Source organism: Ctenopharyngodon idella, chromosome 3 (assembly GCF_019924925.1).
Source record: "Ctenopharyngodon idella isolate HZGC_01 chromosome 3, HZGC01, whole genome shotgun sequence".
Taxonomy (NCBI): domain Eukaryota; kingdom Metazoa; phylum Chordata; class Actinopteri; order Cypriniformes; family Xenocyprididae; genus Ctenopharyngodon; species Ctenopharyngodon idella.
In genome coordinates, this window is record NC_067222.1 from 27046172 (window position 1) to 27072645 (window position 26474).

The 26474-nt window shown below is 37.8% G+C and overlaps 1 protein-coding gene across 9 annotated transcripts in view; it reads right to left on the reverse strand.

The window, feature by feature from the left end:
- Positions 1-821: 821 nt before the first annotated feature.
- Positions 822-26474, reverse strand: part of rbfox1 (RNA binding fox-1 homolog 1) — a 285471-nt gene continuing 259818 nt past the window's right edge. For 8 of the 9 annotated variants that reach the window (XM_051886614.1, XM_051886615.1, XM_051886618.1 and 5 more), the window contains 5 exons: positions 22749-22881; positions 21561-21600; positions 16781-16845; positions 4906-4981; positions 822-2866 (listed from right to left, as the gene is read on the reverse strand). In XM_051886614.1, the coding sequence (XP_051742574.1) occupies positions 2744-2866; positions 4906-4981; positions 16781-16845; positions 21561-21600; positions 22749-22881 (437 nt within the window). In that variant the 3' untranslated portion in view covers positions 822-2743. Of the gene's footprint in view, positions 2867-4905; positions 4982-8733; positions 8787-16780; positions 16846-21560; positions 21601-22748; positions 22882-26474 lie in introns of all 9 variants that reach the window. The other variant, XM_051886617.1, reaches the window with a different exon arrangement.

A 26474-nucleotide genomic window follows, 5' to 3' on the forward strand; every position in this document is an offset into this window, starting at 1 on the left:
TTTCATAATAGAATTAATAACCATTTTTAAATTATGTCCCCAACTTGTGACCCAAGATACGTTAATTATTGATCACCCATTTCTGTGAAGAGGTGTTGTAATTACCTAGCATAATGTGACTCCTTCATCACATTTAAACATTTATATTGCTTATCTTTCCAAGGAACCTCTGGCTAAGTTTTTCCAATTACACTGATCAAATCGAGAATGTGGGGTAATTCTTCTTTTCTTCAATTAGAACTATCTGTAGTATACATAATTTATAAAATTCCGTCATACCTTGGCGAAATGAGAGAAAGATAATGAATATCTGCTACTTACAGTTACGAGGGGCAGACGGGTTCAGGTTTGATGACGAGAGGGCCTCATCATTCTCCAAAGTAATGTTCTTCATACCATGTTCAGAATATTGTCATTTGTAGGGCCGTTATGCAAATGATGCTCCTCAGAAGAACTTTTGTATTGCCATTTGTGATTTTGCTCCACTTTAACCTTAACTGCACCCCTAGAATCAGCCCATATTGTGTGTCATCCTTTTTCTTTCTACAGTCCGGAGATGTTTCATAACCCTGAAAGTGTTAGGGATAACCTAATCAGACTGCAAGAATCCGATCTCGCTCCTAAATACAGAGTCTTCTTAAGGCCGTATAGATGACCAGCTCAGACCTGGAAGCATCAATTCCACTTAACCTCCTCAGATGTGATGGTTTCCCCTTCGCCTCGAGCTCTTCGAAGCAATTTTAGTCAATGAAATCAGATCAGAGGACAATCGCACTCCATCATCTGAATATAAGATCCGTGCAAAGAAATTCCGAGACAAATTCCCGTTATCTTGAGAAACTTTATTGATGGTTATTGTTATGCAGATCATAGTGCATGCACATACAATGACAAGGAGAAAGCCTGTCCACAACACGTACTTAAAGCAGAAAGAGCAGAATCACAGCAGTGGGTAAGATATTTTTGCCAAGTTGTGTGATGTGACGCACACAGTACACAAGAGGATATTTGCAGCCGGATAAATTGAAGCTGCTCTTTTGTTTGTATTTTATGCAATTGAAACTTTTATAAATACAAAATAAAGAAAAATGAGATATGTGACAAACACCTCTAATTAGGTATACTTGTAAACAACATGAAGGGAAGTCTTCGCGTATGCACAGCCAAGCTGCGACTCTTCAAGAACACCTCGACAGCTTGTTTGTGTAGCACTTGTAAATGACATAGTTATCATTATTCCTATTTACATATAGATATCTTTTTCACAAGTCATATATTTCTCAGTTTCTCGATAATCAAACAGTTTCAAAGTGTAAAGGCTGTGTTCTAGAAAATAATAGTACAAAGGATGTCACATTAAAAATGATATCAAAACGAAACACTCGAAAGAAGCAGAGAACCAAAGAAAACAGACAACGGAACGTCTCACAAGTGAGAAGAAGAAGTGGTGATGAAAAAATTGCAGGTTGTGTGTGCAAAATTGTACAGTTGACAAAAATACTATGATTATATCTACATAATGATTGCATTACTTGTAAAGTGTTGATATAAATCTGTGTATGATTCCATAAAAAATGAGACACCTTTCTCTAACAGTTGGTCTACCACACTAAATCTAAAACATTATACAGTTGTGTTTTTCGTATAAGAGAACATTTTCACTGCACAGATCAAATTTAATACACTGTTAGTTTATTTTTTCCCACTCTCATCTTGTACAAATAATCAGTTTCTTAACTTTTGAGAAAAGAAAAAACAAAACAAAAAAAAAACCAAAGAAAAAAAGAAAAACAAAAAATATAACCGGCGCTACCGTCGCCATTTTTTTTTTTTTTTTTTTCGTGTTTCGTCTCTCCCGTATTATAAAAGTCAGCATTTATATCAATCGACGTACTGGAAGTACTGTAATATAAAAAGAACATCTCGTGGTAGGCCTAAACTAGCGAGGGTCTGACTTAAGGACTAGAAGATAATAGTTAAACAGTAAAAGACTGTCATGGTGAATTTTTGGGGAGTTTCTACGAGCTGCTATGTATAGTCTGAATATACACATTGAACACCCCAGGAACATAACCTTTGGCTTTGAGTAATGACTGATATAAGACAGCTTAAATAATCGATACCTCAGTGGTCTCTTTGACCGGCTCTGTGTCTTCGTTGCGCTCGGGGAACTACACCGACTTTACTGGCAGCCCCCGGTCTTTCGGCCTTCCCACACCACGCAGACGCCCGTATCTACGCCTACCCACAACCCCCCTGCGCACTCTTCCTCTACGGCACAGAACCCAGAAGCGAAAGAAACCAAAAGAAAGACGAAAGGCGATGTCAACGAAAGCATAAACCACTGGACGACTCTAGTCACTTACACTCTTACAAAATATGATAACCCCGAAGTGACTTGAATATTTATCATACATAACTCATTTACATGATAAAGCCCTAACAATTTGTATCTTATTATTTTTTTCTTCTTTTTAAAATCTAGCAGCTCTCTAGATCACCACAGAAACCTCTACAGCCAACAATCTATGTAATCTTTAGAAATTAAAAACCCACAATATTAAAATACACAGCACAAAATATCTGAGGTATAAGATGAAAAATATCCGTTTTTGTCTTCTCTCTCTTAAGAGATGCTAAAATGATGCACTACTGCATGTATTGCAATACCCAGGCCTCTGAATTACTCCTCCTTTACCCCCACAGGAAGATTCTCAATAGGTTTTGAAAGGTTTTTTTTCTTTTAGTATGGCGCGAAACGACTGTATCCACCTCGGTATATACTAGCCTGCAAAGAAGAAAGAACGAGACCCACATCGTCGGCGTGGCTTCTGGTCTTGGCATCAGTCAAGGGAGCGAAAGCATTCTGGAAGAGAAGCCATGGGTTTGGACATGTTTAATTGACACAGCTCAGAGGGGACCTCCGCTAGCATTCAGGCTATTTACCGTACATACCCCCCGGACGAAACCAATCACGTTCCATCATGCAGCAAGCACACCGACACACCTCATGCCAGAAGAGATGCATTTAGCTACTTCAAAACGTGAAAGGGGTGAAAGAATACATGAGATAACAGAGAAATTAAAAAAAGAGCAGCAACAAATGTGGAGTTTCATACACTGCAAAAATCATTTTCTTAACCTGTATTTTTGTCTTATGTTCAAAAAGTAAAAAAGTAAAAAAAAATTAGGTGTGGTCACATTTTAGCAAAATTTCAAAGTTTCGCAGGCAAAAAAAGGATAATAGTTTTTTGGTAATAGTGTAGATGTATGTAAGAGTCGATATAGTCTCGTGGGCAATACTCCAACATCAGGTGACCAGAGTTCGAGTCCCAGCTTTTGATAATTTCCCGAACCCGTCCCCCTTTCTCTTTCCTGTCCACTCTTCACTGTGCTATATAATAAAGAAAAAACCCTCCAAAAAATAAATCTCAAAAAAAGAAATGCTCACACAGAAGTCAATTTCAAACCAAGCAGTATTCTGTTAGTCAATGCGGTGAATTTGCGTGACCATCTGAATTGCGAAATTTATGTGTGGAATTCTTTTGCCCTTGCATGAAATTCCCAATCCTCTGGATTCCTATTGAAATTACTAGATTTCGCCCGTGAAAATTCGCTGAGCAACGGTATATGTGACCACACATTTAGAGAGGTTTATCCTCTTTGCAAATTGGGTAAGAAAAATAAACTTTCAAATAATTAAATTTATATTTTAAAAATCTCTGAAAACAAGTCTTTTAAAGGGTTAGTTCACCCAAAAATGAAAATTCTGTTATTAATTACTCATCCTCATTTCATTCCACACCCGTAAGACTTTTGTTCATCTTCAGAACACAAAGTAAGATATTTTTAATGAAATCTGAGAGATTTCTGTCCCTCCAATGACAGTCGAAGCGAGACGCGATCGCTTTATATGATGAACAGATTTAATTTAGGCTTTTATTTACATATAAACATTGGTCAGCGAACATAAACAGAATCGCAACCGCACATGCTTTGACGCAAGAACAAACCACATTGGTTCTCGCGAAAGCTTAAACGTGCTGCGTAACACACGAGAATGAACCTCATTGGTTCTCGCACATCAAGTCAAACTGGTAGTTGCTTCCACTGTCATTGGAGGGACAGAAAGCTCTCAGATTTCATTAAAACGATCTTCATTTGTGTTCTGAAGATGAACGAAAGTCTTCCGAGTTTGGAACGACATGAGGGTGAGTAAATAATGACAGAATTTTTTTTCTTTGGGTGAACTAACCCTTTAACTTACACTGAAGTTTTAAGCATATTTACTGGAAAACTAGACAAAAATACAGATCAAGAAGATAATCTTTGCAGTGAGTGTTTTGTATGCAACGTGGACGTTTTGCAATCAAAAGCAGTCCACATACAAACAAGTCGCACATCACAGTGGGCGCCCTGGAGACTCTTGACGGTCTTCCTCGTACTCTTTCATCAAGCCGTCTCTCCTCTGCTCGCTCCCTCTTTTAGCTGTTGCTACAGCACCACTTAGGTGATGGATTTAATTATCAAAATGACTAATTATTCCATTAAGGGGAGCGCACGGCTAGGTGATATTCACAAAATTAGAAATATAATAACTAACATGCACTACACTGCCAAGAAATTAAGACATTTATCACGTTTACTGGGAGGATTAATGTGGCATTTCAGCTGCCGTTAGCACAAGAGACAAATTCAATTAAGTTTAAGTGAGAAGATGTCAGCAGTGCTAAAATCCATGCAGAAGGAAAAGGTGGGAAGAAAAGGGAAAAGAATGAGTGTACATGACAAGCGTGCACAGAGAAAAGAGCGGGGAAGGGATAAATAAAGGGGTAATGAGGAAAGAGAAAAAAGAGAGAGGAAGCAAGGAGGAAGAGGGAGGTGGAGATGAAAATTCATGCTCACCATGGCACCAACGCTGTATGTGGCTGCTGGAGCAAGTGCGTGGTTGTAGGGGTCGGCAGCATAAACTCGTCCGTAACTGTGGAAACACGGAGAGACGGTCAGATCGTGCTGGCAAGTTTAAAATCACTCCATTTCTATGCAAACAGAAATGTCATACAGTCATGTACAACACCATGGACTGAAGCAACTACGTATGGTGATGATTTCAGAGTGTTTTGGAAAATGACAATCAAATGAAGTCAGAGAGGAGAAGATCACATGGCTCTTGCAGTCATGCTGCACAGGGCAGAGGAAGACATCACTGTTTGAAAGTTGAAGGGAAAGTTGTGCAAGACATCATTAGATGCTCTGCTCATTCTTATTCTGTGATTATGGGATGGCAGCGCTTACGGCAACATCCGTTTGTACATACAAGCTTTGGCAAATCGGTACCAAGAGGAATTTGCTTGTTTTTTCTAGTTCAATACACTTGCACAAAAACCCTTCAATTTTTTTAGTAGTTTAATTTAGGCATATTGATCAAAAAGGCAAAAAATACACCACAGGAGAAAAAACAGAAAAAACAAAAAAACAAACAGAACAGAGATCAATGTTTTACAGTACTTGCCCCTAAAAACGAAACAAAACATCTGTTCATTATTCTCTTTCAGGGCTGACTTGATGAAAATGTTTCAGGTATAATGTGAGCTCAGTGTACTTTTCCAGTGTCTTTTATCCTGAGATCTCACGTTGTTCTCCCTCTAAGTTCGAGCAGACTTTAGGATTGCTGCATTTAAAGGATTAGTTCACTTCAGAATTAAAATTTCCTGATAATTTATTCACCTCCAAGTCATCCAAGATGTTTATGTCGGTAACACTTTAGTATAGGGAACACATATTCACTATTAACTACGACTTTTCCCTCAATAAACTCCTAATTTACTGCTTATTAATAGTTAGTAAGGTAGTTGTTAAGTTTAGGTATTGGGTAGAATTAAGAATGTAGAATAAGGTCATGTAGAATAAGGCATTAATATGTACTTAATAAGTACTAATAAACAGCCAATATTCTAGTAATATGCATGCTAATAAGCAACTAGTTAAAAGACCCTAAAATAAAGTGTTACCTTTATGTCTTTCTTTGTTCAGTTGAAAAGAAATAAGGTTTTTGAGAAAAACATTCCAGGACTTTTTCTCCTATAGTGGACTTTAACAGGGTTCAACGGGTTGAAGGTCTAAATTGCAGTTTCAATGCAGCTTCAAAGCGCTCTACACGATCCCAGACGAGGAATAAGCGTCTTATCTAGCGAAATGATCTGTCATTTTCTAAAAAAAGGAAGAAAATTATATACTTTTTAACCACAAATGCTCATCTTGCACTGCTCTGCGATCTGCCACGCATTACGTAATCATGTTGGAAAGGTCACACGTGACGTAGGCGGAAGTACCGCGATAGGGCGGAAAACTCACTCACATTTTCTACTCCAACTCCAACTTTTTTTTGTAAAGGCCGTTTGACTTAGTCTTTGCACGTTCGCTTTGTAAACACTTGCTCGGTACTTCCGCCTACGTCATGCGTAACCTTTCCAACGTGATTACGTAATGCGTGGCGCATCGCAGAGCTAGTGCAAGATGAGCATTTGTGGTTAAAAAGTATTTAACTATTTTTTTTTTTTTTTTTTTTGAAAATGACAAATTGTTTCGCTAGATAAGACCCTTATTCCTCTGCTGGGATCATGTAGTGCCCTTTGAAGCTGCAATGAAACTGCAATTTGGACCTTCAACCCACTGGTAGCCGTTGAAATCCACTATATGGAGAAAAATCCTGGAATGTTTTTCTCAAAAACCTTAATTTCTTCTTTTCGACTGAAGAAAGAAAGACATAAACATCTTGGATGACATGGGGGTGAGTAAATTATCAGGAAACTTTAATTCTGAAGTGAACTAATCCTTTAAAACAACCTGAAATATCTGCTGCTTCGAGCCTTGTGATGAATGCATGGTGTTTTTGGACCAAATCAAGAGCCAATCGGAATGCAGAGAAATGAGGCAATTTACATATCCCGCCACTCCTGGCGATTAAGAAGTTAATCCACTGCAAATTAGTATAGACATTGTTATTCACTACACAGTCGCTCTGTCTTCATATTTCAATGCGTGGCCAAGTATTTTGTTTGACCTGCGTTATCTGTGTTTACAGGGGTTAGTTTTAATGAGTATGCAGTGCAGTGATCAAACCAGGGCTGCCTCTGCTCTTCAGGAGCTAAGATTGAAAAGGTGACCCTCAGGATATAGCACCTGGTGAATTATTCCTCAAGTATTAAGTAAGAAAAAAAATGCTGATTGGATGAGTCACCTGAAATGCAAGAACTGAGGTTTTTAATTGCTGTTTGAAGGACACCGTTGGTGTTTTCGTCTGTTTTTCTAGCAGTGCCTGCCGGAAACGCACTACAAATTTAAGCTTCAACTCGTCCTTGTGACTATCATTTTTTTCCTTTCCACAATTCGTTATAGTGGACTCCTCCTGCCGCCCATTGAGACAGGTTGAAGGCAAACACCTCCCCCCTCCACTGATTTATGAGACTGGTAAGCTCTATGTTTGTTAATGAACACCAGTGACTCTAACATACAGCTAAATTAGATCTGGGCCCTGAGATACAGGTTAATAAATCTCAGATGGCTGGGATATATCTGCATTATTGACTAGATGCTCATTATTTTGGAAAATGTGTGCTCCAGCAGCGCCATTCCTCTAAATGTATTGACTTTTCCCACCAGGAGACCGCACGGACAGCTCATTTCTATGATTTCTTTAAACAATGCCGGGCTGTACTTTAGGGGCTCTAATGCGAGTTGCTCCTTACGTGGATCCTCCCCGCTTTTCTTACTTACTGATTACGTTGGTTTGCGAACGCACGGCCTTTGGGGTTATCAACAATTATTGAACTGGGACAATTAGACCATAATTTGCAAGTTTTTCAGACTCCAAATTACACATTCCAATTGTGTTTTACAGAAAACAGCTGATGTCTTCAAGAAAGTGCCTTCTGCTAAATTACAGCCTTGTTAGCATATTCATTTTCCCTGGTCGAGGCAGGGAAAAAAAAGGGAAAAGAAGAAAGGCAAGGGGAAAAAAAGGGCTGTCACAAAATCAATGTGTGGATGGACAAGTCCATTTTCCTTTCGGTATACCGCAACTCAAACCAGTAACAATCACACTAGTGTCATTCCCAAGATCTAGCCACCTATGGCAAATGTGCAAGACACCATACACTACATGAGCAACCTTGATACCACAATGACAACATCAGCAGCACTACACGCCTGTAAAACAATAACACAAACAAACCAACCCCAAAAAAAAGCTCTCTCGCACACACACACGCACACACACATATACGGATCTAATGGAAAAGAAGGGCGATGGTGGAGAACTCAAAGGAACGATGGAACACAAGAAAGATTGAGACATGAAAAAAAGGAAAATCACAGATTCCAAGCTTGTGACAAGCGTGTTCATTTCACTCTTCAAGGAACACATGCCTCTTCCAAGCAATGCCATGGGAGAGAGAAACAGAAGACGAGAACTATGAATGCGATGCCTTCCAGCTATCCTCATGCAGTACTCCAAAACTACTCCACTCGTCCAAAAAAGAGCATTCAAGAGAAACGTAGTAAGAAAAAAACGTAACATCTACTAATCAAAGGGGGCAGAAATAAGGAGACAGCCAGGCAATAGAAGCACTCACTGTCAGGGTGCATTAAAAAAGGGGGTATATGCTCGCTCCCTCATGGGTGCATAGAGAAAGTGAGGGTGATTTGGTATTCATTTATATTTATTTATTTTACCTGAGGAGGTGTTACAAGAAATTTCATCTGCTGCAACGAAGACGAAATGATTTCTGCAAGAGAAGATAAAATTTACAATACCGCCTGCTGACTGGCTGGATGGACGAAAGGTGGGTGGGGGGGTTGGGGGGGATAGGGATGGGGGGGGGGGGGGGGGGGGGGGGGGTATAGGGGAGAGATGGTGAGGGTGCTTGGCATAAATGGGTTTTAGTTCACAAGCAAAAAGCTCTCTGTGTGCGGCCCTGCGCGCCGCACGGGTATCAACATGGAGGAAGAGCATGCTGGGGAGGATTGGAGATGCAAATGCGGGAATAAAGAAGAGGGGTAAAAAAAGACATATACAGTATATCAGAGATGAGACTAAATCATAACCTCGGACGGGGGCCGATTCAATAGAAACTGCAGCTGTGCGCGAGACGCTTTGATTTAGCCGCTCTAAACGTCCTCTGCTCTGTAAACCCCCTCCCTCCATCACTATTGTTCTGTAAAAGTCAAGGAACTGCATTCACAGCATTACTGAATAGCGCTGGGGTGGCCTTGAACGGTCACATAAAAGCCAGTCGTCAAGCCCGTTAGAAACACCTGAGATTGCGACCATTATACACAGATCATATTGGAAATCAAAGAGGATAATATTATACATCAAAGTGCTTATGTCATACACTGTAAACTGTTCTTGGGAGTGAGACAAGAAGAGAAAGAAAAGAAAAACTACCTTTGTATTCGGAACAGATTTATGCTAGATATATTTTAAAATGTCAAAGTAACTAGGTGAAATCATTAAACACGTTTGACATATAAAGAAATAAATAGCACATTTTGAGAAATTCATACTTTTATTAAGCAAAAATAAGGTGTCAGTAAAGACATTTATAATGTTACAAAAGACTTCTATTTTAAATAAATGCTATTATTTTTTAACTTTGCTGGAAAACGTATCATGGTTTCCACAAAAATATGAAGCAGCACAACTGATTTCAACATTGATAATAAGAAATGTTTCTTGTGCATCAAATCAGCATATTAGAATGATTTCTGAAGGATCATGTGACACTTTTTAATTAAATAAATACAGCCTTGATGAGAATAAGAGACTTTCGAAAACATCCTATTATTTATGATCGTAAATCGTATTTACTTTCTTAATGCATGTTCCTAGTCGTCTTGTGAACAACTTATCAGTCTATGTTCTTACAAATAAAAATAATGTTTGTTTTTCATAATCTTTAATGAGAACGTAATAACATGCTCTTCTTCTGAAATGACAGAAAAAAAAACAAAAAACAAAAAACAAAAAAAACTAGGAGTTGTTCAATTGATTCTCAATAAAAATAAGCAAAACTCCTACATTTTTTTTTTTTTTTTTAAATATAAATTTCGATCCTAAATATTTGGATTATGGAAGAAAATTGTATTACAAATGGCAATTCATGCTAACTTTAAAATTACATACAATAAAAACAATTAAAAGCGCATTTTTTTGTGTGTGTGTGACCATTCAAGACCATCCCAGCGCTTTTCAGTATTGCTGTGAATGCAGTTAATTCAATTGTAAGTGCCACTAGGTGTCAGTAAGTTTAATACGACTGCCATACAGCCAAACACACAAAAAAAAATATAAATAAATAAATAAAAATAAGTGAGTGCACCTTTATTCTTGTGAATTGTGAACTATTTATATATATTTATATATTTATTGTTTACAGATTTAAGTCAGCAAAAGCATACAGTACTAGGAAAGCCCTGTTATAAATTAACAAAAATAAGGTATAAAAAAATTCATTTTCTTTAAATGCATACAGGATGTGGATAAATGGTGCATTCTGGGTAAACAAACATGACTAGCATGAGCCATATCATTGGTTGCATTACACAGGCTTCATGAGTCACTGCACAGGTGTGACAAATGATGTGTCATGGCTTGATCTCACGTCTAATTAGAGACATTGGCCGCCATATTGCCAGGCCCATTTTTAATTGCCGCTTGGAGCTATATTTAATAACCAAATGAATCATTCATTCCCGCTAAGCATTCAGATTGAATCGGCCCTCTTAATCATGTTAGGGGGCTTGTTTTGAATACAATGTTCTATTCGGCATGACAGTATTGACCGTCCCAACACACACACGCACACACACACACGCACGCGCACACACACACACACACACACACACACACACACACACACACACACACACACACACACACACACACACTTGGGAGTAAAGCTCAATGCAGACATGCATTTGAACACATGCATTAAATGGTGCACTTTCTGTAAGTCATAGTGCCTCACAAAATTAGATATGTATTGGCTTCAGATATAACCATTCCAATCATACACATTAAAGACTACACATGCACTTCATGAAGACGCTAAAGTCGCAAGCACTTCATATGAGCAGTAGTACACTGGACTACACTGTATAATATTTTAACTGGTATTTATTCCTATAATTTAATATTCAACACTAAACTAATAAGACACACACAATTCACAGAGTTTAAACTTTTTCAATCAGTGGTCACAGGCACTTCCAGATAAAATGCAGACATCTGGCCAACACATTCAGGGGTGTAACGCACTTGAGTATTTGTACTTTATTCATAAAATGAAGTATAATTTTGGGAAATGTGTACTTTATCTGAAACGAATATTTGTAATTCTACTCAATAACATTTCTATGAAAACATTATACTTTTTAGTTAAAGTATAAAGAACATAGTTCAAAAGTGTAAATCTATTCTCATTTTAAGAAAAGTGGTCACAATTTAGATTATGGTCCAATTCTCACTATTAACTACAACTTTTGCCTCAATAAACTCCTAATTACTGCTTATTAATACTTGGTAAGGTAGTTGATAAGTTTAGGTATTGGGTAGGGTTAAAGGATGTAGAATATGGTCATGCAGAATAAGGCATTAATATGTGCTTTATAAGTCCTAATAAACTGCCAATATCCTAATAATATGCACGCTAATAAACAACTAGTTAATAGTGAGAATTGGACACTAAACTAAAGTGTTACCAAAAAAGTACACTACCATTTGAAAGATTAGGGTCACTAACATTTTTAACGTTTTTAAAGGAAGTTTCTTCTGCTCAACAAAGCTGCCTTTATTTGATTACTGTGAAATAGTGTTAGAATTGAATTTTAAATTGAATTTTTCAGCATAATTTCTCCAGTCTTCAGTGTCACATGATCCTCCAGAAATCATTCTAATATGATAATTTGCTGCTCAAGCAACATTTCTTATTATTATAAGTGTTTTTGTGGAAACCATGATACATTTCAGGATTCTTTGATGAATAAAAAAGTTCAAAAGAACAGTGTTTATCTGAAAAAGAAATCTTGTAACATTATGTCTTGACTCTTTACCATAATTTTTTATTAATTTAATGCATAATTGCTAAATAAATGAACTAACTTCTTTAAAAATGTTTTTTTTTTTTTTTTTTTAATGGTATAGTGTATATTTGTGTTGGTCTTCCTGAACTAGCAAGTCAAATTATCTTCCTCTGGATTTTTAAATAAAATGTAATTTGCTCACGTAACTGTATTCATCATATATTCATCCTTGAAGAGACGTCAACATAATCTTTGTCCAAAGCAAAGCAAAGCTTTTTAATTACATCATAACCATTCTTGACAAACACTTAAGGCTTTGCATAACTACATTCAAATGTCAACAATTTCTCAGGAAAAAAGTTGACTTTTTACTTAGAAATACTTTCAGTCAAGTATATTTTTAGCGTAATACATTTTTTAATTGTGTGAAATCCCATACTGTCACTTCAGTATAATTACTCAGAGCTTTTTACACCCCTGAGCTTGCCTGGTATGTGTTAGCAGCATAATTTGCTAATAAACTGAATGAATGGCCTTTGATACAAGAGTTTAAAGAGTTGCCTTAGCTTCCTGCACAGCTGTTACCCCTCAGGGTTTCAGCTCAGTCCAGGGAGCGCCAGAAACACGCTCAACGGGCCACCTCAACCTTTCCTGAACAAGCGTCGCGGGGACAGAGGTCAGCTGATGCTAGCATGGAGGGTTGTAGGAAACAAGGCTACCGTGTACTCCTGACCCACGTGTCCCCGGCCCGCAGCTGTTCAGACTGGACCAGCCAAGCCTTGAGCGGCAACTTCAGAGAAAAAGCAGCCCTGACCCAGGCTCCGCCTCCCAGCAGCACCTCCAGATCTGAGGTTGACCCTGGACATCTCTGACAGAGAGTGAGCGAAGCTCTGACAAAGAGCAGTGACCAGAAGCGCGGGCTAGCGGTTAATGAAACCAACGGCGGGACGGCAGGGTGTCAGAGTGCACCACTTTGTTAAGATAAAGCTTTTGGGGTATTGATATCCACCACCGTGGAAGGCAAGAGATCAACTGCAGTCAAAACACTCGCAGGATTAGCAGAGATCAGAGATGATATCTTTCACACGAGGTGATAACATCTAACAGCGCTGAGAGGTTATTTTAATGGAGGCAGACTGAACGATTAAACTCCAACTGTCTAAAAACATTACTCATTGAGAAATGAATAATTTATTTTTTATGAGGGAAGAGAGATTATAAGTCATTTACATTGCAAATGAATAATTCAATCGTTTTAAATCCGAAAAAAGTAAAAAATGTATGACTTCTCAATAACAATCATTTATAATTTCCATTATGAAAGACTAGTCTTACGCAAACTAATTTACCTGGAATTTGTATCGGAAACCTAATTGGTATGTTGAGCTGCGGTTTCAATTTCCCAAAGCTGCTATTATTCTCAAAATGTGTCTAAACATAAACAAAATAATTCAAATGTTATTGAGAGGCCTCTTCATTTGCATAATCAATCAAGCCTGTTTCTGCAGAGAGCTAAACAACATTAAGGAAACTTTCTGAATTTAATCAGTTCGAGCATTAGCATTAGCTCTGCCCACTGGCAAAGCAATGACTATGTCTACTAGTATAACTACATTTTTAATACAAACTGAACCACAGGCAATTTTAGGGGGTTCACAGAACATAATAAAAGAGAGACTAAGATCTGTATTACTGACAACACATTTAAAGCAATAGCTGAAAGACACCATTCAAGTCTGTAGTGCAGGACGAGCTGTGACTGATACTGTCTGATACTTAGCCTAAGTATGAGCAATACTGATGCTTAGATTAGTCAGCAGCACCACAGAAAATCACAACGGTTCATTTATTTATTTACAAATAAATGGATCAGAATCCATGTTAAAGGGTTAGTTCACCCAAAATTGAAAATTCTGTCATTATTTACTCACCCTCATGTTGTTTCACACCCGTAAGACCTTCGTTTATCTTCAGAACACAAATTAAGATCTTTTTGATGAAGTCTGAGAGGTTTTTGTCTCTCCACAGAGATCCAACACAACTACCACTCCAAGGTCCAGAAAGGTAGGAAAAATACATCATTAAAGTACTCCATGTGACTCCAGTGGCTTAACCTCAATTTTATGAAGCTTTGTTTGTGCAAAACATAATTTACCACTTTATTTACAAAATAATATCATCCAAAGCAAGTTCACGCAACAATGCCAGCTCTCGTGTGAACACAAAACGCATGCGTCGTGAAGCTCTCGTGAACGCTCGCTGCAGATCAATATTTTTGTAAGTAAAGTGGTAAATTATGTTTTTTTTTGGCGCAAACAAAGCACTCATGTCACTTCATAAAACTGAGATTAAACCACTGGAGTCACATGGAGTACTTCAATGAAAGGTAGATCAATTTTCTTACTTTGGACCTTGGAGTGGTAGTTGTGTTGGATCTCTATGGAGGGACAGAAACCTCTCAGACTTCATCAAAAATATCTTAATTTCTGTTCTGAAGATGAAAGAAGGTCTTACGGGTGTGGAACGACATGAGGGTGAGTAATTAATGACAGAATTTTCATTTTTGGGTGAACTAACCCTTTAATTGAAAACAAATGATGTAGATATGGTCTGAATATTTCAAGGTAAGAAAACTTACATTTACATTTATTAAAGTATTAAGTATAAGTCTTCTAAATATTTAAATGTATTAATGCTAAATGAATAAATGTAAATGTGAATAGCTATACTATCTTATAAGCTATACTAGAAATGTTCCTGACTGTATCTACACTACCGTTCAAAAGTTTAGGGTCAGTAATTATTTATTTCATTCAGCAAGGATGCATTAAATAGATCAAAAGTGACAGTAAAGAGATTTATAATGTTACAAAAGATTTCTATTTCAAATAAACACTGTTATTGATTAAAGAACACTGTGCTTCATTAAAGAATCCTAAAAATTGTATCATAGTTTTCACACACACAAAAAAAAAAAAAAAAAAAAAAAAAAAAAAAAAATATATATATATATATATATATATATATATATATATATCAACATTGATAATAATAAGAAATACTTCTTTAAAATCATCATATTAGAATGATTTCTGAAGGATCATGTGACTCTGAAGACTGGAGTAATGATGCTGAAAATTCAGCTTTGACATCACATGCTGCATTTATTTGATCAAAAATACAGAAAAACGGTAATTAAATACAGTAAACAAAATACAGAAATATTTTAAAATATATATAACAAAAGAAAACAGTTGTTTTAAGTTTCACAATATTACTGTTTTACTTGCTCTGGTAAGCATAAACTTCAAAAACATGAACAAATCTTACTGACCCCTTTGAATGGTAGTGCACTTCATTTCTGTTTGTATTTAACATGAATTCTGTTCCATTTATTGGTAAATAAGTAAATAAAACATTTTAATGCTTAACTTGGACAAGCTAGAGCATAAGATCTTTACATGATTGCCTAAGCCGAGAGTAATCGAACCAACAGAAAATCAGATTACCGCTATACCATAAAAGATTTCTCATAACAAGAAGCCACAGAACAGCAACAAGGGCCCTTGGAATCAATAACGTGGTTTCTTAGGATGCTCTGACTCTAATCTCTGAGGACAGTCTACTGTATTTATTCAGAGAAGTCCCTGCGTGTGAGGAGGACACATGTGGTTATTGAACAGATCACGAAACCACACTGATCTTAAGCCTGGCAACAAGTACAAACGCTAGAGACTCTACCACATGCAGCTCACGGCCGGCAGACATCAAAAAGTGCGCTCGGGTGCGATTCGTCCCGATTCGTGGCTAATGATCTGCCTTTGCCGCGGACAATAGGATCTGCATACGCACAAACACTCCCAAGATGATTACATAAACATGATGTAATGATGATGAGCACCACTCACAACCGGTCGGGTGTGATTCACAGCACACAACTTTCAAGAGGCATGCAGGGACACCGTTGACAGATTATGACAGCACTGCTAAGATGACATGATAATCAAGTGTTGCTTCATCTAGTTATGGCTGCACAATATCAGTTGTTACATGTCAGATGACAGCATTACGATCATTATTTGCCATTAACAGTCATGAGCAGATATGCTTTTGTGTCATGCGAATGTTTTACAATCACATCAAGGCTCTAAATTTGCTTTTTTCTTGATTGCGTGCCATCTGCAATAAGCTTACACTCACAATTGACAGGAGAGGGAAAGAGAGAGAGAGAGAGAGAGAGAGAGAGAAAAAAAGAAAAGGAAATCAAAATCAGCCAAGACGACTTCCTCTGGTCGCCCTGCCAAACGGGCTTTTGTCTCATCTCTGAGGAACTGTCAGGTCTATCCCACTTCATTCTGCAGTTACAGTTGCTTCACCATGGATGCGCTTCACCATTACATTTGCAGTGACATCTCATTTGATTTAATTTGCCAATTACTGCACTGGGCACCATGATATTCCCCATCACCACTGGCGAGGGGAATTAGGCTAATAAATCAGGCTGGCCTTTTTTTTTTTTGGAGCGCACGCCTGCCTCTGCTCGTGACGAAGGGAGAGAGTTTGACCTCAGAGGAGTAAGGGTGAGAGAGAACGAGGCTGCCTCGGCAGGGGAGGTGGGTTGGGTGTTAAGGGCCCCGCCGGAGGGCCTGGTAAGGTGGTGTTGTCAGTGGTGTGCAGGCAGTGGTGTGTGTCTTACCTGTCACTGTAGGCAGCGGCGGTAGCAGTAGCAGGCTGAGTGTATCGGTAGGCAGCGTAACCACCCTAGAAACAACACACACACACACACACTCGCTCACATGGGCACGTCGACAACAGCTGTTTGGACTTTTTATAAAATGTGTTTGCGAGAAATAAAAGAGCGAGGGTTGGGGTGGGAGTTTGGTTTGATGTTATGTGCTGTGACAGAGACTGTACGACTGAATCTCATGGAGATGAAGAGGCATGGAGTGCTTTTGGAGAGCAGCACGCGACAACGTCGCATTCGTTCACTCGAAGTTCACGGTATCGGCGCTCACAACTGCCGGCATGCTCCAAAAGAGGGGACGCACATGTCATAATCATAGCTATTAAATATGCATAATCTAATTACAAAGCAGCAGCCTTATGTTGGTGTGAGTCAACCTAGTTTCTTATTCATCTCATGCAAGCATCTGAGGATTAATTATGTAGCGCTGTCATACTACACTACTTCTTTTTGCCAACGACGGAGGAAGAAATAATTTCAACATGTGGAACGGTAACATCTGATGTTCAGTTAGGCAAAAAGGCCAAACAAACACATCCACTCAAAAGCACATATGCCTGCTGATTTGAGCGGAGTTGTTTCATAGTCAATGAGTGTGCGAGATGTAGCTGCCTGCTTAAAATACTCCCACACGGTCAGTGCTGTGCTATGGACTTTTTTAAGACTATTTTGATTTATTTTATTATTATATAACAATTAATTCATGTCTTCTAATTTAGTGTTTCCCAACCATTTTTTGTCTTATCAAACCCCACAGCCCCATCATACTCTAAATACTAAACCAAAAATGTGCCTCTGTCTGGAGTCTTTAAATAAAGTGTTATCAATACAAATTGTCATCCCTGCACTGTAAAAAATATGTTCATCATTATAATAATCTTTATTTAAATTAATTATCTTTATTTTTCATCAATTTAACTTGTCAAAATTATTTATGTAATGTCTTTCATTTTATTTTATACGACTGACTTTCTGAAGTTGATGTTCTTCATTAGTAATTTCATACCAACACCTACACATATCAGTTACAAAGAAATATATAAACCCCTTGAACCAGAAAGAAAGAAAGAAAGAAAGAAAGAAAGAAAGAAAGCAAAATTTAAAACAGTCTAAATCTTCTCAAATTATCTTCTTGAACCTGCTTATGTATTCATGGTTGGGAATTTCTGCTCTAATTTGACTGGTCAGGTGATGTTGCTTAGCTAACTAATAAACTGACAAACATTTAGTCTGACATGCAAGTTGCTCTATATAATCTTTTTATTTACAAATCTGTTTGAAAGCAATATCATACTCGCAATTGTGCTGTTTTACTAAATATTCTGTACAGCACTCTTGCTTGTGTGAGGCTGTTTCATGCTATTTTTACCTAATATTTGTTGTATTTTGGTACTGTTGATTTTTCTCTCATGAATTTTTTGAAGGGGCACAGCTTCTTTACCATTCCCATTAGCAGTCCACAGAAAACACCAACTGATAGGTCCATCTGTACACCTCTGCTCTTTCTCTGTTTCTCCAGGGCTTACTGGTCTCTTGACCCTGCTGTTCTCCACACCAGGCCTTCAGGCTGTAGTAATTACCAGCCTCCCTCTCCCTGCACTCACACATACACAACAGCAGTTCCTTCTCACAACTTTCTTCATGTTCCTCACCCTCCCACTTCCTCGCAGCTCACCTCCGTCCTCTAACTCCTTCCATAATGACTCACCGGGTAATTCACCAGGTAACTCCCATTGCATGGCCGGACCCTTAACAAACCATTTAATTTACTCGCGCAACGCCGAGCCTGACACATGGCTGTGATGCATCTGGGCTGTATTTAAAGCCGGTGTGATAAGCTGCGGAGCGGGGCGGCCGAACGGGGCTCCTTAGTCACCAGGGCTGTCATCTCTGACAGACGGGGGCCGCAGGCATCTACATGTCTCTGAAGCTCCATTAGGCTTGGTCAACTAACCTCGGGGAAACTGACAGGGTGTGCAGGTGCGGTGAGAGCAGTGGTCAGGACTTTAACGCTGAGATGCGCATCTGGAGAGCGGCCACAATTTATCATTATGACTCACGAAGAGAGGAATAGATAGGGCTCCACTGACTCCTGACTGCTCGTATCTGTCTGGAGTGCATGTGGACATACTGAGCTTATCATGGTTATTGATGCGCATGGTGTGTTTCTCATACTTTTACTAGTGTGAGTGTTTTCCTGCCACGACTGCTTGGTGGCCTGAGCCAGCAAGTGGGAAATAATACAGAATAAGGGCTTTAATACAAATTTTTTAGTGCTTTGTAAGTGGATATATAACATTATGCAACAGTTCCAGTTGCATAATGTTATCCAATCCAGTCGTGCTGGATTGGATCTTTCTGCAGTTATATGAACATTGCAGTAGGTCTTTATGAGTGAGTCAATGATTCATTGAATCACTGAATCATCCATTCAACCAATTTGTTCAAAACCCAGAAAGAAACAAAGGACTGTCTTTATGAGTGAGTAATTTAATAATTCACTCAACCGATTTATTCTTAATATGTGACATGCTCATGCATCATTTCAATGAGCTGTTTGTGGAGAAACACTATTATAAGTAAGTTTTTTGTTTTTTGCTTATCTTTATTTTTGATAAAACAATGTCTCAGCTTTCAATAAATTTTATTCTTTCCTCACAAAATAATACAGCTTTGATGCTCTTTGATGTGGCGTGACCGATTAATGTAGCTACGTCAGTTCAAAAGGCAGTTTAAAAAACTACTCCAATGTCCATAGTGCGTTAGTAAGTTTTAAAAAAAGTTTTTTAAAAAGTAACATTGAAAGGTTTCCAATCATTACTGATGTTGAAAATGGATTTGATTGTTACAGTGTGGCTTTGGGCATTTCTGGATCTTCTAGAAATGAAAACTCAGCCACATGAGGCAAATGTGAAGCACTTTATATTACAGATTAAATCGAGATATATTACACACGCTGTGTCGTTTATATTTGGTAGATCTTCCTGCCTTATTGCACCCCTGCATGTGGTACATGTTCAGTCTTTCTTTGTTTAACTTGCTCATCTTAAGGATGTCTGTTCTATGCTGTCATTTTCCAGACCTTATCCAACATTCAGAACATTTAGCAGAGCACTCAGCAAATTAAGATTGGTAATAAACAAATACAGTTCTTGAATAGTTTCTAATGAATATTAGATGATCTTATCGCAGCGGAACAATCAATCCCAGCCACTGTGGCACTGCGCTAATGACAAGGGAACAGAGGAAGCGTTACAGCAGCCTTCCCGCCATTTCCACGCACATTTGTACCCTGTACAATTTGTTTCGTCCCAGAGGAGGGTGAATTGGGGGAGATACATCAGGCTGTGTCAGGCTCAATGAGACATGGCCATGAGGAGAACAAGCTTTCGGTCTCTGCTAGTTACCCCACCTCAGCTCCAGATGCTTCTGCTAATCTCAAAATGTGACGCTCCAGATAAACACAAACATGCCCATAGATTGCCAACGAATGCGTTGAAGATTTGAAAGTTCACCATTCATTAAAAACTTACAATTTTACATGCGACCCTCCCCTTCGATCCTTCAATATTTTATATTATTTAATGTGATAATACTCAGTAAGCAATAAAGGCCTGTTCACACCAAGAATGATAACTATAAAGAAAGCTATACTGATAACTATTTTTGCGTCCACACCAACAAATGATAACAGTCTGTTTATTCTAAGCTCGCACACTGTGGTTTCAAAGTGTGTACAACATGTTTTTGCTGTTCTTGTTGCATTTACATGCCTTTAACCAGCAGATGTCCTCAGAATGCTATGTTTTGAGTGAATTTAGCTAGTGTAATCGATCTAATCTTTTTCACTGCAGCGTCAAAGGAAGCAAGACAATGTTGTCGAAACTAGTGCTGGATACCTGAGGTAATTTTATGTTACACTGTTTGCTAGCCTGGCATAATGATTCCGAGGGTATGATCAATTGTTTTCCATACAGTATTTCCATTTTCTTTAAAGTATCCTTGAAAAGGGGGTTTGACTTGTCAAACAGTGGTAGATTTTTCTGGACCTTGGTGATTAACTTCTCCACAATGCCGTCTGCCATTTTAAATGCGCGAGCCCTTAAATTTGAGTAGTTTCTGATTGGCTGTCAGTGTTTTATTGTTGAACAGCTGGTAAAAAAATTGTTCTGAAAGTGATCCCAATGATATTGGTCCTCTATATCGTTATTGTTGTCATGTGAACAGTGCTATTCTTTTATATTTAGAATGATTTTTAGAACCATATCTTTATCGTTATAGTTATTGTCCATGGTGTGAACGGGCCTTAAGAGTGTATTACTTTCTGCTCCAATTTGCATATTTAAATCTATTTCCCCTTACAATAATCATGAAAAAAGGACAATCTGTGTAGGTCTACTCTACATACAGTGTACAATCCCAGCATGCCCTGCTCTAGTGATCAATCTCAGGTCACTGAGTCTCACCCCAACTGACAATAAACTCAAAAAGGCCCATTCCTCTGTCACTGATACTCATGTGCTGCGGCTGAATGAGGAAGAACTTTTTTTTTTTTTTTTTTTCACTCGTGTGTGAAAGTCTCTTGACAATTAATTAAAGGCTGAATTATAAAAAATGCTAACAATAAAAAACAACAATGAATCAGCTGATTGGTTTACAGTCGGAGGGATGAATAGGGTGGGGGGTTGGGGGCATGTATATGAACATTCAAGGACGGCATGCGAATACTTACATAAATATCTGCACCATAAAATCCGTCCTGGTAAACAACACTGGAAAGATGCAAACACACGCGCACACACAGACAAACACCAAACAAAACAAACAAAACACATCAATATTAGTGCATGTTCCCATGCAAGCAATACCAACCCCATCTCTAGCCAGGGTTAGTGGAACAGAATAAGAAATACACACACACTGAATAAGAGGGTTTCCAAAGGCACTCATTACCTCTGAAGCACTTTAGAAGGAGACTGTGGAGTAAAGATTTTGTAGAGGGGCCACAGAGAGCTGACATTTATTCGCATAATATTCAAGAAATTAAAAAGAAAATGATAAAAATATACATGGAGAATTTTGGTAAAATTTGAGAAAAAGATTAAGAAAACGAATAGAAATTAATGTAAAAATAATAATAATTATTAATTTTAAGATCTGAAGATCTTATTGACTGTCACTGGCATTCAAAATGTAACTGAAGGTGACAATGATATCATTTTTCATATTGAATTGCGATTGTTTTTTTTTTATTACATTTAACTGCATAGTGAATTACATAAATGTAATCATTTCTGAGCCACATTTGAAGCTCTAAAATGCTGATAATTCCTTGAAATCGAAACAGAATTTATGTTTAGTGTCATAACCGTACTGAAACATTCTAAAATCTCTAAACTACTTCTTTTGCTGCCTTACATCCACCCATATTACTTTTGGATCTAGTTTTATTTATGTACCAGTTTTAATGGCATGTATTCATTTATTTTCTTTGTGAATCTTTTACCTTCTTGTTTGTCAAGACAGTAGGAAGTGGAATTTAGTCTGTAGCCCCCGTTTCTAAACTCCACAAAATCTCCTTCAATATCATTCTTCAATATCATGAAATCAGAACCAAAATAATCAGAATCATCATTTGACTGCTCACAAATCCTTCTGCATTCACTTGTTCGAAAGGATTTACATAATGTTACCTTACATAAAAGGAATGCTTAAGGCCATCGACCATGACAGAACAGCATGACAGTTCAGTGTCATTATTACTTGCAGGATGCAAGGGCTACATGCTGCACTGGTTCTGTGTGGTGAGGTAGAGATGCATGCATGTTACAGCAGCCCGGTGACGAGGGAAGCGGTTGTCAGAAGAGAGGACTAAAGGTGAACTTGTGTGTGTATCTGAGAAGAGAGTGTTGCTACTTACCCTCCATAGGCTGGGATGTGTGGGGGAGGCGCGGCTGCCCGGAACGTATTGTAGACGGTGCGCCCTCTTCCTCTTAAGTGTGCCCCTCTGTACGCCGCCGCTGCCGTGGCTGCTGGGTATGGGAAGCCTGGCACTGTGGGAAAAACATACAGTATATACATGAGAAACCATCACAGAAGAAAGATAGTTATACAGGTTTGGAACAGTTTTGTTATTGTTGTTGAAATAAAATAAAACATTACATGAAAAACTACATGAAATACTATAATAGTATATAAATAATACTAAATAACACTGGGAAGCATCATTATGTAAATGTGATGTGATCTGCGAAAACCCATCACATGGTGAAATTTTACCTATCACAGGTTCGAACCCTTTCCAAATCTATTTTTACTTCTTTCATAGCTTGTCTGTAACAAAAGTTATGGTTATCTGAAATCGGCTGATCGCTCTGACTTTCAGGAACGGAATTCTGAGAAAAACAGCTTTAAAGAACTGTCACCCCCTTTTTTTGCACAGACATGAAAATGCACTATCCAAACATAAATGGTTGTAATTCAAAAATGCTTTGGAATATAAACCTAAGGTTGGTCTTGTTTTAAAGAAGACACTAGTCGGATTATTGTAGAAGTGAAATAAATTATAAAAGTGAAATTAAAAAAAAAGTTATAGAAGTTTAAGTTTAAATGTAAAAATATAATTGTTTATATTTTATAATAATATATTACAAAGCATGTTTTACTCTTAAACTGCAAGAAAATAAAAGCCAAAAATGTCAACATTCCAAATTTTAGGTTGATATATTTCATAAATGAGCTTTCAGTAAGATTTTGTTGGGCGCAGTACCAAACTTTTTCACTAGATGACACCCAAGCTCCATATCTGACCATTTAAGGGTGCCTCCGTTTATTTGAGTGATCTGAACCATATATTTCCATATTTTCATACATTTTATGAAGTAGACATCCTATTCAGAAGTAGTATGGGCAGTTTGGCAGTATTTGATTTGAATTCAACCTCTAATAAACACATAATTCGAACATGTGTGTTCATTATAGCTCCGTTGTTCTCTTGTGCTCCGCCTTCTCACAATAACGCGTTGTATTCGAAAAAAAATCTTTGCGTGCTGTAGTTTATACAGGACTGACGTGAAATTTGCATTAATACACCTTCATTCTACATGTTGTGTGGTTTATTTTGATAGGTGAACTGTCTTTGTAGTGTTAAGAGAGGGAAAGCTATGGCTGTTTTTTTTTTTTTTTTTTTACACCTCCGCTGGGTGTGTTCTTAAACAGTAACGTTAGAGAAAGCCATGCCACTATAAATCGCTATTTTTCTGCACTTAACAGGCTAATTTTGCCAAGATATTTTCAGAGGAGATAGACAAGATGTTATAGAATGATAATTTAATTAAAACCCAATTTTAACAACAAAAAAATGACATTCAACCTATTTTTTGACTTTACTGAAAACGTTACATCACGACATCCGACAGGTCTCAGATCGCATCACAAATGTAGAAATAGGCTTTTCATGCTGTTTTGAAATAAAATAGTTTGATGTACTGTACATCACAAGCATATTAACATGCCACCCACGTGTACATTAACTCCTATTCAGTATTCAGCAACTTGAAGAACCACCCTGATGAACGACAGTGTGAACTATGCTGGTGTGCGAAGATTAACCAATCATAAAGAGGACATTTACATATAGATGCCTTAAAGGTGCAGTAGCAAAAAAGTCTGAGAAGAGAATATAGTCATGTAAAACTAAATGAAGACTTTTTAGCACAAAACCTTGGACTTCTGGTGGAAAATAAAATGTAAAATTGTAAAATATGACCCCTTTAAACACTAATATGTACAGTCAGCTGATCATTATTGCAAAATGAACCCTTGTCAGGGTGATTTCATTGCTACTTTATGAAATAAGTAACTAAAAGTACTGAAATTATTTTAATATGTAATAAGAGATACCATAGGGTGAAATGACACAAGACGGTTGCTAGGGACGGTCAAATACTATACAATTACATAACATGCCACGATTGACCAATCAGAATCAAGTATTCCGGAGAGCTGTGTAATAAACTGCCAAATGAACTATAATTCCACAAGTCTCATCTAATAAAAGCTGTGAGGAATGGTGCCCTACCCCCATCTACACCTGCAATTAGCCAAAAACTCTAACAATGAGTAATAAGTAAACTACGGCAGGCATACAGACCTCTGAGGCTGGGTGAAAACAGAAAGCTCTGTATTGTTGTTAAATGATCATTAAGTTTAATAGGGCGTCGGTGGTGAAAATGACTTTTAAGAGGCTTAATTTGAAATGGCTGAGAGGAAGAAAGAGAGAGGGGGTTTGTGAAAGCTGCTTCATTCTTTAACATTACAGGTTTTCAAAAGGAGATCATATAAATGTCTAATAGGAGCACTGAATCTTTCATTTAACTGATAAAAAATTAAGATTTAAGGAAGGGGTTTGCGTGATGTAGAAGGGTGAAAAGGATTGTTCCATTTGACTCTTTGTCACCTTGGATATGTCTCGCTTTCACGCAGTGCACCACAGCTGCCTTAATATATAAAAGAGGAAAGACAGCTAAATGAACTCTACATTTTATATTCCATTTTATTATATTTATGATTATGAAGGAAGCCATTACCTTCCTACCATTGAAGTGTGTTATAATTTTAAAGTTAACATATAAATGATTCTGATATAAATAAATGTTTAAATGTACATGTTATTAATTTCTTTAAACACCTGTGGTTTATTAGGAGGCTAAACAACAAAAATCAGGTCATAGAGTTTGATAAATGCCTTTGAAATTGCTACAATGGAACATTAATGCAGCATTTAAAAAAAAAAAAACGGCAATGAAGATTCATTAGTCACATGTATTCCTTCCTCCTTCCATTCCAGGCAGCCCATTTGACAGCCATTTTTGAAATATGCTACACACACGTTTGCATATTTGCAAGAGCTTCACTTTGATGTGTAGAATGTGTCCTGAGGAAAATAAATATGAGATGTATTTAGCCTGAATATTTACAGGATAAACAACTTAGACTATGCACTTTCATTTAGAACGATGAAGGGTGGAGGGCTAGATGAAAACGGAGAGAGAGCGAGAGAGCGGGAGCTACAGTAAGTGCCGCTGAATGAGAAATGGGAGCGTGCAGCAGCAGTGAGCTCCAGGGGGATGCACAGGAGAGCTAGTCCGTTTTATTGCTTTGAGAGCGATTACAGTGAAGCAGATGCTCTGGCCGACGGGAGGTAGCCTCCGCATCAAAGCCATAAAAGTGTACAACTGCTTTGTAGCACAATAATTTCTCTCATTGGCTTTTGTGTGGGAAGTGTTTTTTGGGGGTGGGGGGGTGGGATGGGTGGGCAGCAACATTGCAGGAGGTTCGGTTGCCCTGTGCATCTCACTCTGCAACCTTACACAGTGCAGCAAACCGCAGAGACTCTTTTATGAGTGCATATATAAACAAGACCCGCTTTGAGATTAGAGAAATCTCACAGCTTTCAGATAATGTAAAGCGCGTTGTGTATTGTGTAAGAATTACTTTGCAGCTTGTGGTGATATACAGTGCAATACTGATGCTTGTTGAAGACTAGGAACAAGACTAAATCCCTTTGCTATGTATCTATATTTATTCTTTTTTTTTTAAAGAAAATTAAAATGTATGTGCAAAAACACATATTATGAAAATCAGT